Below are 14,913 nucleotides of genomic sequence, written 5' to 3'. Positions count from 1 at the left end.
CAGGTTAGTAAATCAGGTCAGGGAACGCTCACAAACTGGTCGGGACATAATCGGTGAGCTTAGTGAATCTAGGTCATAGAGAAGGTAGAGAGGGACAGATTCTTCAGCCTATTGGGAACCACAAGAACAAGGGGACAGGTTTAGAACCAATGCTAGGAAGTTATTTTTCACTCAGAAGGTGGTGGGCACCTGGAGTGCGCTTCCAGAGGTTGTGATAGGACAGAGTACACTACGGAGTTTTAAAGAAGGATTGAGGGATACAGATAGGTATAGATAGAAGCATAAAGGGGAATAAAGGGTTTTAGACAAGGATCACCTTACTGGTCATGGACCTGATAGGCCACCACGGGAACAGAGGCAACTTCTTATGTTCTTATTACTTACTGCAACAGGCTTTGATCCTGAACTGGGATCAAGCACCCCTGCAGCTCCTTGTGACTTTGGGCAAGTCACTTAACCTACCATTGCTCCAGGTACAAAATTTAGGCCCTCTTTTATAAAGCTATGCTAGCATGCATTTTTAGTGCTGTAGTGGTAAGACCTCCGACGCTCATAAGAATTCTACGAGTGTCGGCATTGTTACCACCGCTAAAAACACTAGTGAGGCTTTATAAAGGAGGGAGGCAGGCCTACTAGGGACAGAGAAAGTAAAGTACCCACATATAATGTGCACAGTACTACCTACATCCTGTAGTGATATAGAAATGATAAGCAGTAGTAGTAGGGGCTGTTAAAAAGAATGGCAAAGTAATTAATATCACTACACCTATTTTATAACCAGTCTAATGCCAAACTTCCCTTAGAAATTAATGATTTGAGCAGCAAGAGCTTTATTTTGAGCTAAAGAACTGCATCAGGGGGTGGGGGCCTGAGGTCATGCTCGCCAATCACCATACACCTGTACCTGATGATTGGCGAATGCAACCTCCCAGTCCCACCTCCTGATTAGCAAAACACGCCGCAGTGAGAATAAGAAAGCAAATTTGATGTTGGAAGGCATTCAGGCCTGGTCAGCAAGCTGCTGTACAAGATTTATCAAGGTAGGCTGGTCTGACATTACTGCAGGAATCCCACAGGACTAGCATCCATCCCCATGGTCCTGAGGGAGAACCCCACTGGATCACCAAGAACTCCGTTCCCATGCAGCTCTTTATCACAGACTGGACTACCTGGCCAGAGTAGTCTTGTGTTACTGTTAAAGTAACACCTTCCCCTCATCTGCTTTATTCATGAACTACAGTATCTATGGAAGAACCACCCTACCCCCTCCTTTACCAAAGGAGTAAAGCTATAAGGAATTTATCTACTAATCTTTCCCTTAGATCAGTGGTTCCCAAACCTGTCCTGGGATCCCCAGCCAGTCAGGTTTTCAAGATATCCCTAATGAATATGCATGAGAGAGATTTGCATATAATGTAAGTGACAGGTATGCAAATCTCTCTCATGCATATTCATTAGGGATATCTTGAAAACCTGACTGGCTGGGGGTCCTCCAGGACAGGTTTGGGAACCACTGCCTTCCTCTGTTTACTATCTGCCTGCCCTTTTACAATTTACCTACTCGTACTTATTTTTACCATCTTGAAGAAATTCAGGCAGGATGGTATAAAGCAAGACTAATTTGGATATAGGCAATAAGCAATTACATTAGTAAAAAAAATTCAAATAGCAATACACACTAATATAGTATACTACTTCTGTTGTCAACACAAAAATAGATTAGGTTCTTACCTTGCTAATATCTTTTCTAATAGATAGGTGTGTCATTCTTGACAGTATTCTCCCCATGTTCACGAGCCGTGCAGAAGGAATCCACTGCATGTTTCAACTCCTCCTTCTTCTCCAGAGGACTCTGCTGCCCCTTCAGTTTGTACCAAAGCAGGCAATAGCCCTATATAGAAACATTTTTAAACAAATTACAGATCATCCATAAACAAACTGAATTTCAGATGTCATAACATTTCTGAAATAAAAAGTCTTGAGATCTTTGTGAAACAGATAATACAAAGCCATTCCTCTGTGCAGCAGAACCCCAATGACACCACCAACCCATCCCCCTGCGCAGCATCTTTCCATCTCCCCATGCAGCAGAACCCCACCGACCCTCCCACCACGAAGCTGACATACCTGTTACAAACTGCATCAGCGGTAGTATTGAACAGGCTGCTTCGCAGCTTTCCCCTGCTGGGGCCTTCCCTGTGCTGGGGCCTGTGACATCACTGATGTCACATCACTACTGTGCGGGATGGGAAGGAGGGATAGAAAGATGCTGCACAAGGAGATGGGTGAGAGGGGAGGAAATATGCTGCATATGGGGGGAGGGAGAAAGTGCTGCCGCCGGCAAATTGGGGAGTTACCGGCGCTTAAGATGCACTCCATATTTTAAGTGTATTTTGAGGGGAAAAAAGTACATCCTATACGCTGGCAAATACGGCAATGTAATCATAGTTAACAATAAGCTTATCACATTTCTAAGTCAGGACTCCAAGCAGAATTCATCTTTTGTTACTAGATGTAGACAGTTATTAGACTGACCTGGCCAAACCCTTCCTGTCAGACCAGCAAGGCTACTCCCTTTTTGTGATCTTTAGTCCAGCTGTAAGTTTGCTTATCCTGAGAAATCCAAATCATCTAATGGACTGATTCAACCACGCATGAGCCTGAAGTACTAGAAACTATGCCAACACATCCTCAACTCTACAATGCATATTTCACTGCTTTTCACTCACTCCAATAGACTTGTAGATTTGTGCCCTGACTGCTAATATCTTTACTATTTCCTATCCCTTTTCTGAGGAGCCTTGGATAGGATTCTATAGACATAACCTTGACTGGGCTTCTTTTTTATACTTATCCACTCATCCCTATAATAGCCAAAGCACCGCACAAGTTCCAAAGGAGACCCAGTACAAAGATTTTCATAACCATGAACTGGCTTTAACAAAACTGGTGTTCTCGTCTCGGAGCTCTCAGTTCTCCCTCCATACAGGCTCAAAATGTTGCCAACCTTATCCACAAGATCGGGGTGCCCCTTTGCTCCAATACCACAGCTGTTTAGCAGTGCTTAGGACTCTTCTTTGGACTGCCACCTTCACTTTAAGGATGTTTAAGCAGTACAAGTCCTTTTACAAGCCAATTTGCTTTCAACTGGTTCCCCCCCCAAAAAAAATTTGGTGTGCTACTAACAACAAAGACCCCATTCTGTGTCCAAATATCATTTGCCAGCACCTGTACTCATTTTATCAGATAGGGTTCAAGACATCTATTATGAGCCTCTCTATGCTTTCTCTCAGCTCATCATGTTCTGCTCCAGCTTCCCACTGTTCCATTGTACTCAAATTTTCACATTAAGTGCCAGATTTTCAAAACTTACCTTAATGATGGTTGCTAAACCAGTTTCAGCCAGTTTAGCGTGCCAATATTTTATCAGACGATTATCAGAATGGCTCACCGTGGTCATTTCTGAGCTTCTTAGCAGTCGCCAACTCTGCCATGCAAATGTAGTACGAGATCATCAATATTAAAATGGTTGTAAAATGGGCACCAATATTTAAATGAGCACTCCGGGCGATTCTCTATCATGGTTGGGTGGTTTTGTAACCTTGTGCTTCATTTACGGGCACAATTTTCCAGCAGAGTATGAGCTGCCATAGCCTTACTTTCTAGTCAGTGCCTGAGTACTGATTGGTTCAGGAACTAACAGGAAAGTAAGGCTTAACAGCTAAATCCCCCCCAGCAAAAAAATAGAACCCCCAGATCTCCCTTCCCCCCCAAATCTTTTAATTGAAGGGTGGCATGAGGGATGCTCCCTCCCACCGCTGGGGTCCTCCAACAACCTCCAACACCTCCCTGCACTAAACTGAAGGATGGCAGGAAGGATGCTCAGTCCCTCCTGCTGCCAGAGGTCCCCCGCCCCCCCCCCCCCCCCCCACAATCTTCCTCTGTCCCTAGGATCTGAATGCTATCATTTCATGAATCTGCTATTTAAACTGATAGAATCTGAACAATATGGAAAATAGTTTCAAATTTATTATACCGCCTACTCGAAACTTGTAGGTGGTGTACAAAAATGCCTTAACAATATACCAATTAAAACATAATTTAGTCTAAAACAAACCAAGGGAAAAAATGATTTAAGGATACAGACGAACAGGGACAGAAGGGAAGAAGGTGTTAGAACTACAATTGATAGAAAGAAAAGAAAACACTTAAAGAGATGAACAAAAGGTTGGGGAAATGAAAATGGAGGGCAGTTACTTTGGCTAGAAGAACTTGTGAACTTAGTCTTAATTGACTCAAAGTCTTATGCATAATTTCATGAAGTTATCCCAAGTTTCTGCAGTGATAGCTTTTCACATTAATGAGAAACTAAATTTCATAAGCACCAGTGCAAGACAACTCTCCATTCTCCGCACTGTAAGCATACTTTTGCTCAGTATTCAAAGTCTACACAACCATAGGTCTCTGATCTCAATAGAATTTGCATTCCAATGGCATACACATAGAAACATAGAAAATGACGGCAGAAAAGGGCTATAGCCCACCAAGTCTGCCCATTCCAAATACCCGCCCCCCTGACTTTACTCCCTTAGAGATCCCACGTGAATATCCCATTTTCTCTTAAAATCCGACACGCTGCTGGCCTCAATCACTTGCAGTGGGAGTTCGTTCCAATGATCAACCACTCTTTCGGTGAAGTACTTTCTAGAGTCGCTATGAAACTTCCCTCCCCTGATTTTCAGCGGATGCCCTCTGGTGGTCGAGGGTCCTATGAGCAGAAGATACCATCTTCCGACTTGATACGGCCCGTGACATACTTAAACGTTTCAATCATGTCTCCCCTCTCTCTTCGTTCCTCAAGTGAGTACAGCTGCAATTTATTCAGCCTTTCTTCATACGTGAGAACCTTGAGCCCCAAGACCATCCTGGTGGCCATTCGCTGAACCGACTCAATTCTCAGCACATCCTTCCAGTAGTGTGGTCTCCAGAATTGAACACAATACTCCAAATGAGGTCTCACCATGGATCTGTAAAGCGGCATTATGACTTCAGGTCTCCTATTGATGAAACCTACGGATACAACCCATCATTTGCCTTGCCCTGGAGGAAGCCTTCTCCACTAGCTCATTTGTTAGTGTCTTGCATTCAATTTTGCTACAATCAGATCTACAGTATATCCCTCTAACCAGGATGATGGAGCCTCATCACATCAGAGCTGTCGATACCAAGTATACTGCTCTCTTGAACTCCACTTTGCTCAGATGTATCTGAAAAGCAGCTATTTGGTCCTCTTCTCGCACTTTAACTTCACACTGATGCTTGGTTCAGTTGAAGACAATGCAATCTGTTGAACTCACATCTTCATGTGAACGAGTTGCTCCTCAACAGAGAATTTACAGGTATTTAAGAAACTGAAGTAACCCTCAGCGTAGGAGTCACCCATTTATATCTGCAATTCATTCATGCTTGACAACAGAGAAAACCAAAGTTGCTTACCTGTAACCGGTATTTTTTAGACTGCAGGATTAATTAAATCAGGCATACAATCCCCCCTCTCCCAGAATTGCTTATGTGCTTTAAATTGTATTAGAGTATGTAATGCCACCTGAATAAAGCAGAATTTCACAGCTCGCAACCGATTCAAAATAGAAGAAATCTGTTCTTGAAAAGAAAGCTTATCATCCAAAATAAATTCTAACTATCAAAAACTTTTCAACTATTGCCACTGGTCTACCAGGTAAAACTGGAAATAATGAGGGCTTTTTCTGACCTGTGATGCAACATCCATAAGGCCCAACACACTTTCTACATGTCTTTCAACTTTAATTCACAGTAAACTAATAGCACAGCAACTACTAAATAATGCTTTTGGCTGAAAACGGAAGCAAGATGGAAACGGTCAGGGCACCGACCCTAAAAGATACTGAAATGAATAAATGAAAACAGTACCTGCATCAGATTTTGCTTTCTGTTTATAACACAAGCTCTTTCTTTGTTATTCAAGCTCAGTGAGCACTAGGGTTCAGATCTGGTGCCATGGGTGTCATTTGCAGCTATCCAGTCCCTCCTAATGCATTTCAGGCAAGTCACTGTCCTATAGTCCTTAGTTGGAGATCACACACCAGAACACATTTTGGAATCCAGCCACTAGATGTCAGTATTGCACAACTGAAGACTCATTAAGGGGCTGTGAACTCTGCTTCTAAACAGCCTCAGGGCATCCAAGCCCTGAACAGAAATTAAACGTGATCCCTTTGCAGATACTGTCACCGAGCACCCATATTTTGCTTTTTACTTCTGTGTTTCGTTAACAGCAGAAAAGAGTAAGAATACTTCGCTGCATTATAGCCGGTTCATGTTCTAGAATCTGAAAGCTAGATGTCTTACTTGCAAGATTATTAGATGCTATTCATGTATGAAACAAACATAATGAAATGGTTTAAAACTACATTTAAGAAGGTAACTACTAAAGAGTAAAAAGTGTATCATATCTCAGGGGTCGATGCACAAAGTTACCATGAGCGGATTTGCACACAGATTAGATTGAGGACCTGATTCTATAAACAACGCCTAAAGCAAAGGCATCTATGAATGTGGCCTTAGTGCATGTCAAGTCATGTTAGGCACCGATTATGGAATCGCACACTTTCTTTTTCACGGAGAGGGTGGTAGATGCTTGGAATGCCCTCCCGATGGAAGTGGTGGAGAGGAAAACAGTACTGGAATTCAAAAAAGCAAGGGATAAACAGAGGATCTCTAATTAGAAAACAAAGGATGTAAAGTAAAGAACTAAGCGCTAGATTCACAAAGCAAACCGATCGTGTACTGATCGGTCTGCTACCCCTTGGCAACCAAATTCCCCTCCGGCCTGATTCCCTTACCTCTTTGCCAACCATCCTCTGATCCCTGCATGCAAATGAGGGGAGGGACATTCAAAAGTAGGGAAGGCAGCGATTCACAACACAATCAATCCAATCCGACTGGGCTGGCCAGTCAACTGAAAAAGCAACTGCTGGGGACCAGTCAAAAACGTCTTTCCGACTGGAAGCCCTGCTTTCTGCCCTGCAATCTGTCCTGCCTGCTTCTCCCCGATCTTCCTCCTGAATGCCGCCCTGCTCTTCCCCCTGAATGCCGCCCCGATTTTCCCCAAATCTCTCCTGCCCTTCAAGCCTGTAGTTTTAACCCACGGGTTTAAAGCGGGTTAAAACCACGGGCTCTCAGGGCTAAAAGTTAAAGTAAAAAAAAAAAAGGCTCATACTTGGACGGTCATGCGCAGACCATCTACAGATGGACTACGCATGCACGCGGATTGCACAACAGCGATCCGTGCAGGCAGATGGGGGCGTTCCTCCGATTGCCGCCATCTGCATATTGGAGCTTTGAGAATTCGTCGGACCTGCCTGGATCGGGCAGGTTAGTGAATCTGGCCCTAAGGTAGGATGGCTGGGGAGGGCATCAATGGGAACTCCACTAACTTGGAACAGGAAGATGCTACTAGCCAGACTTTATGGTAGATATCCTGCAAACAGGATGGTTGGAGAGGCTGGAGTGAGCTTGGATGGCAACTTCAGCATTTGGAACCTAGGACAATACTAGGTGAATTTTATATTCCATAACCCAGAAATATCAAGAAACAAGTTAATTTAATCATGCATTTTTAATGGGTATAACTAATGGGCAGACTGGATGGACCGTTCAGGTTTTTATCTGCCGTTAATTAGTGTTACCTAGCAACGCCTAAAGTGACCTTACGTGTACCCTATTTATGTCAGAGTTTTCTTGTCTTAATGCCTATACCCAACATGCCCCTAACCATGCCTACTTTCTGATAGGCACCTTGGCCTAGGTACCTACCACCCAATTAATTTTAATAACCCAATTCATTGTATATTATTGGACATGTGAAAAAGGGGTGTTGTGAAATACGTTTTGACCAGAAAATCCTGCTTTTTGCTAGCAGGCCCAATATTATGAAATAGAATCTCCGGAATAATATGATTTTACATTTTTGGAAGTTGCACAAAAAACATTCTTTTTCGTTCAGGTGTTTTAACTGATATCAGACATTCCCTTTTGGGTTGAAGATTGCTGAACCAGTTCCGTAGTAGAGTTTTGTAAGGGAAGATGTGGGGGTTTTGTCTTATTGCTGTTGCCAATTCTTTTATGTATGATTTATTGTGAGCCGCTTAGATCTTAAGCGGATTATATTTTAAATAAATACATTTAAGCCAATTATGTGTTAATTGCTTATCAGCGCCAAGTCAGCTTTTTAAATAAGTTAAACACCTAACTTTAGACGTCATTTATAGAATCAGGGTCTGAATGCTAAACTAAACTAAACCTTAGGTTTGTATACCGCGCCATCTCCGCAAGCGCAGAGCTCGGCACGGTTTACAGAGTTAAGAGGAAAGGAACTACAATGAAAGGATGTAGGAGAGGGACTAAGAAGATAGAGAGGGAGAGGAAACTAGAGAATGGGAGGTGATTAGATTTTTGAAAAGAGCCAAGTTTTCAAGTGTTTGCGGAAGGATTGAAGGAGCTTGAATTTCTGAGCGGGGATGAGAGGTTGTTCCAGAGTTCTGTGATTCTAAAGGGGAGGGATGTTCCAAGTTTTCCTGCGCGGGATATACCTTTTATAGAGGGGAATGATAGTTTCAGTTTTTGGGAGGGTCTGGTGGAGTGTGGGTTTGAGGAATTCAAAAAGAGGGGGATAACGGGAGGAAGGACGCCATGTAGGATCTTGAAGGCTAAGCAGGCACATTTAAAGAGGACTCTGGAGTATACTGGGAGCCAGTGAAGCTTGGAGAGGAGTGGGGAGAGTGGGGTGCTATTGTGTGCAGTACAGATGGCTGCAAATTGTATTGAAATGCATTTAAAGGTATGTTAATGAGGTCAATAAGTATTCTTCCACAATGCACAAGTGAAAATGCTGCAATGCCCATAATACTGAAAAATTATTGCCAGGTCAGAGGTAGGCAGTTTTTGAGGAAGAGGATTTCATGTTAAATTTTTCACACTGAACTGCCAGTTTTGTTTTCTTTTACAAGCAGGAGGCTCCTGCAAGTTTTACAAACAAATAGGAACAAACATGTCCTTAAAATGAACCTTTTAAAAATTTCATGTTCTAGTAATATTTGTGAGGCTCATACTTAAGCGCTGAAGACAGTGGTGTAGCAAGGAGGTGCGGGAGGTGCGGTCTTCCTAAGGGCGTGGCACCAGTCCTCCTCTCTGCAACCCCTCCCCCCCTGCTCCTTCCCTTGCTGCGTGAGCGCCCCTTGCCTTCCCCGTGCAAAGTTGCTGCCTATATCAGCATCGGCGCTCTCTCCGACATCGCTTACGGGACTCGCGCCTAGGAAGCAATGTCAAAGGGTGAGCCGACACCGATGTGGGCTACTGCTCATGCCGGAGAAGTTAAAAAGGGGGATGGGCGCCACTCACCCTTACTATGCCACTGTCAGAAGAGTAAGTGGTGATGTGCGCATGCCTACACAAAAAGAGAAGTGTCAGCACACATGAGTTTCGTATACTGCAAAACCTTTGTGCGCATGTGTTGAGCACATTCTTCACACCCACTTTCCCTTTAATTGTGCAATTTTACCATGCATACAATTTGCTTCTAGCATACTATTTTCTTGTTGCTCTTGTGTTGTCAGTCCATCTGCATGCGGCTTTTATGCACGGCTTTGAGCATCGGTCCCTCAGTGATTTCAAGTCTGTGTGCTTAAATATACTCTTCCCATACAAAAGCAGTGGAACCATGGCAGAGTCAAAAATATGAATATATTTATAATTCCAAAACTAAACAGTTTAGTGCTAGCAAGAAACATTTTGAGAACAGTTATTGCTAGAGCCAAAAACATTAGCCTGATGTAAATATCTCTATGATTGTGGATTGGCAGCTGCTACATTTGATGCTCTGCACTAAGCCGAGGTGAAAGCATCTGCCCCCTACCCCATTTGATGTGGTGTGTATATGTGGTAAGAACCACTTTTCTTTGGGATGCTTTAGGACAGTGGCAGATTTTTCTCAATATCATCCAATTACAGTTTTAGACAAAGTACATACATTTCTTACTTTGTAAATCATTACAAATTCATTTTGATGCCAGCACAATTAGACAAAAATGTATATAATTCATTTGGAGTACAGGCAGTTCCCGTTTTACAAACGTATGACTTACGTTGGACTTGTACTTACGAACGGGGGTTCTTGTTCTACCTTCAGTGTTCCAACGTGCTCCTCTCCTTCCCCCCCATGTCTCAACACCCCCCTCATGTCTCAACACACCCCTCTCACTCCCTCCATTCTATGCCCCAAGCATGTGCCTCCCTCACGTGGATGTTTATCTTCTTCTGGCTGGCTGGCTCCCTCCTCCTTCCACAGTTGTTTCTCTGTGTAAAGTCATGTCCCGTGGCTGAGCTGGAGCTCCTCCAACGTCAGAGGGAAGGGCTTGTGACTCAGCTGTGGGGTACACTTAGGAGCCACTGCCCATGGCTTTGTGCACAGAATGGAGGGAGGGAGAGATATGGGCAGGTTGGGAATCAAGAGGGAGGGAGCATAAACTTCGGACAAAGGATGGAAGAAAGAATGGAGGGGGCATGAACTTGGGACACAGAATGGAGGGAGGGGAGCATGAGCCATAGGATGGAAGAATTAAGGGAGTGAGGGAAAGAGATGCTGAGGTGGGGGAGGGAATAGAAAGGGAGAATTGGGTGTCTGAGCGAGAGGGAAAGAGATGGTGCACATGGGGATTTGAAGGAAGGGAAGAATTGTTGGGCATAGGAAACGACAGAGAATTATTTGACACGGTAGTGGGAGAGGAGCGAGGTAGAGATGCATGGGGAAGAGAGAGTTGAGGGAGTAATGTTGGATGTGGTGGTGGAGAGGGAACAATGGGATGAAGAAGGTGGGAAGAATACTAGGATCAGAGTTACATACAAATTCAACTTAAGAACAGTTTAAAAAAAAAACAGACCCCGTTTTTAACCCGGGGAGTGTCTGTACTAGATCCTAAACTGTGGAATGATCTACCTTCAGAAGTACATCAAATAGACGCACATCCAGACTTTTATAGACTGTGAAGTTCAGTTCAAACACATCCTGATAGTAGAATTGAAGACCGATGTTTTGTCACCAGCTATGCTGGACAGGCATGGCACTGATTATTCTAATATAAAGCCAGTCCTTTTCAGAGCAGCAAACTTAATAATGCTTGAACATATTCATCTCATTGTTGTTTCACCTTCATTTGACAAGATTTTGACAGACAGTTAATAATGACCAGTTGATTTTTTTTCACCTTGTTTTAAATATATAGAGCATCAAATTAATGTTTGGTCGCACATACACACAAAAAAAAGATTAAGGCTTTATAATATTCACAGAAACAAAATGAGCATCTTAAAAAACACCAACCTTTTAATGTTTTCCTTCTAAAAACAGAAATTTGATACCTTTAACTCTTAAAACATACTAACTCCCTCCAAGCATTGAATTCTAGCATGTCCATAAAGATCAATAATAGGAAAGATCTTTGCCATTACGTTCCTTGCACGAGTGCGTGTCAGCATATGAATAGTCTACGCCAAGCATCAAAGGATGGAATGTCTAATTCATTGCCTATACGCTCTCAGCATGGAAATCATTTCTGGATGTTTACGTGCCATATGGGGGAGGGGTTCACTTGCAAAAAGTAATATTCCAATGCATTTCAAGAAGAACAGACCACACAGTAAAGAGGGAACTGTTCCACTGCTCAACTCATTGCAAGACACACAGCGATCCCATCGGTTTGGCATCAAGTCTGTCTGTATGCAGTTTCCATGCACCTTATAGTAAAGGATTTCTGAGCAATTCAGTGATGACACTTTTCCAAAGCCTTCATTCTTCTCATAAAACATCAAGCTATTTCTAAATAGTAAATTAATGTTGATACAACAAATGCTTATTGTTTCACCGATGTGCTTCCTCAGTACACGTTTCCTTTTCTCCGTCTGACTCATACGCTGGTCATACGAGACTCCATAAGGTGAAATGTTATCTTAAGACATCAGCAAAAATAGTTATAACTAAGAAGCTCAATACAAACTGAAAACTAAACTCTGTTCAAGTATATTTTTTAATAAGTTCCTTAGTTGCAGTTAGGATGATGTTAGCACTTTACTTTGTGCTTTAGAGTTTCTGATTAAGTCTTGTTTATTTGGCTGATGGCTTTTTAAATTAAGGTTGGCAACGAGTTACAGGATTCCAATAGGCTGGCAATGCTTTATTGGATTTTTTGAGCCCATTTCAAGTCATCAGATCTAGGTTTTTCTCCAGTCACTCGTTGGATAATGTCCTCCAAACGCCTCCAAAATCCAATTTTCTCCAAGGGATAGTTTAGCCAACCTAAAAATAAAGGGAAGGAAAAAAAAAATCTCATAAGTGCCCAGCAGCCAAACACAAAAACAACAACAACAAAAATTACTTTTACGGTGGACAGGGAGGGCAATCATTTTACAGATCATTCTTCTGGTCAGATTATCCAATATGACAGGGGTGTCAAACTCAATCACATAAGGGGTTGAAATCTAAAACATAGGCCAAGTTGCGGGCCAAATATTTTTATTAAGATACTTAGGGGCCCTTTTATTAAGGTACGCTAACCGATTTAGTGAGCATTAAATGTGCACCTTAATAAAAGGACCCCTTAGTCTTAGTAGAAGTATAGGGTTACAACCTCTCCAACCCCACGCCGGCTCTGTGATGTAAACAAAACAAATAAAAAAGACTTTTCCTCTCTCTTTTAGGTCCTAGTCCATGTTTGCCGTCTAACACCAGCTCTGGCAGGATACACATTTCAAATCTGGCATATTGTAATCACAAAACACAAAATAAAATTATTTTCCCACCTTTTGTTGTCTGGTCATTATTCAGATCATGTTGGGGTCCCAGGCTCTTGTTATCTTCTGATAACTCGCTTGCCAGGGCCCCTTCTTTCTTCTTCCCTCCCTCCATCCTGTCAGCTGAAGACAGGCAGTCTAAGACAGGAAGGAGCATCCACAATGCGTAGATGCTGAGGCAGGAGAGGGCCTGAGGCCAAATAGGCGCACAACCACAGTTCCTTCCTTCCCTCCATCAGGTGTAGCACAGTTCCGCCAATGTTAATAGGAGCTGCGTCAAAATTGGAGCCCTGCCGCTGCCATAGCACGTTCCCTCTGCCTTGGTCCCACCCCTCCTCTGACATATGGGACCGCGGCAGAGCTCCAATTTCCAAGCGGCTCCTTTTAACATTGACAAAGCTGCGCTGTACCTGATGGAGGGAGGGAAGGACCGGCGGGCCAAATCTCGGCGATGGCAGGAATTGTTTGGCGGGCCAAATTTTAGTACCCCACGGGCCAGAGTTTGACATGTCTGCTATATGACCTCTGAGTGCGAAGGCCACCAGCAAGTCAGGTTGTCAGTATATCATCACTGAAAATGCATTAGACAGATTTGCATACAACTTTCTCTCGCCTGAAACTTGACCTGTTGGTGGCCCTCGCACTGAAAGCAAAGACCAAAATTATACGAGTTCATTTTATATGGCTTAAGATAGGAGCGAACAGGCCATGCACCAGTAGTAGTACATTGGAAATAGGAAAATAATGAATGTGACAGCTAATACAGGGTGGGCCTCAGAAAAGTAGCTTGTCTCCGGCGATAGAATGACAAGATGAACGAGCAAGTGGATTGTTTTTATTCATTTACCCACAAGTTACAACAGACTGTGAAAGTGGTCCCCCCCCCGTTCATGTCTAAGCACCTTTGGGCATGTTGGATCATGTTGGCTGATGCTGCTTGCACCTCTTCAACAGTGATGCTGCGAATAGCGTTTGTGATGTTTTCCTTGAGTTCATCCAGGTATGTGGATTGTTGGCGCACACTTTCTGCTTCAAATTTCCCCACAGAAAAAAATCCTTGTGGACAAGTCCAGGGAACATGTCCATAACCCCTTTGCTCATAATTCACTGCTCTGTAAACAGTTCATGAACCTGTGCCAGTGAGTCACGTGAGGTGTGGCATGTTGCCCTATCTTGTTGGAAAGAGCAGTACATTTTTTCTTCCGGTGTTAGTCGGTCGTAAAATTGTTCAAAGATGCCCAGGTAAACCGAGGTAGTCAGAGTTGATTCATAGAAAACTGGACCCACTATTCATGTTCCTGACACCGTGCACCAAACGCCAATTTTCTGGTTGTAAAGTGGTGTTTTGTGAGTTAAGTGGGGATTTTCAGCGGACCAGTACCTCATATTTTGGGAATTTACGTGACCTGATAAATGAAACTAAGCTTCGTCCATCATGAAGTACAGTGATAGGTCCAAATGTCTGTCGGCAATCATAGTCAGCAACCATGTATAGTAATTTACACGTTTAGCTTTGTCGGGCTCTTTCAGTTCCTGCACGTTATTCAGTATGGTTTGAGGTTCCAGTACTCACCGATGTCATTTGCACATAGCCTTCCACAATCACTATTCGCTGTTCCAAGGAGAACACCATCTTTCTGGCATTGGTATTAGAGGCGGGCTACTTTTCCTTGGCAAAAGTAAACATTTCTTTATGGTGCCTCCCTAGGACGTGTATGTGTGCACGCAGAGCTTCACTCTTTCCATCCTGGATTTAAGTGGATTAGGGACGATGCTATGCTAGACCTCATCAGAATTTCATACAGACGTACTTCACATATCTGTGTTTGGTGTCTACAAATCATATTTATAACTCACCATGAAGTACAAAAGGACAGATTTATTATTTTATATTTCCAGAATTAGCAATCCAAATTTAAAGATCAAGGGACAATAATCCAGTCATAATAGGAAACAAAAAAAATGGGAAAAAACCCCTCCCCAAATCCAAAGATATCGAGAAAATGCAATTTGAAACCCTTAATAAGTCTC

General features: G+C 43.0%; 1 protein-coding gene across 2 annotated transcripts in view; it reads right to left on the bottom strand.

Moving 5' to 3' along the window:
• Nucleotides 1-11,393: 11,393 nt before the first annotated feature.
• Nucleotides 11,394-14,913, bottom strand: part of LOC117369022 (transmembrane protein 189-like) — a 73,561-nt gene continuing 70,041 nt past the window's right edge. For both annotated transcript variants that reach the window (XM_033962912.1, XM_033962911.1), the window contains one exon: nucleotides 11,394-12,388. In XM_033962912.1, coding sequence (XP_033818803.1) covers nucleotides 12,267-12,388 — 122 coding nt within the window. In that variant the 3' untranslated portion in view covers nucleotides 11,394-12,266. The remainder of the gene's footprint in view (nucleotides 12,389-14,913) is intronic.

The sequence above is a fragment of the Geotrypetes seraphini genome, chromosome 11 (genome assembly GCF_902459505.1).
Source record: "Geotrypetes seraphini chromosome 11, aGeoSer1.1, whole genome shotgun sequence".
NCBI lineage: Eukaryota > Metazoa > Chordata > Amphibia > Gymnophiona > Dermophiidae > Geotrypetes > Geotrypetes seraphini.
The sequence above is the reverse complement of the archived record's forward strand: the minus strand, read 5'-3'. Positions and strand labels throughout refer to the sequence as shown.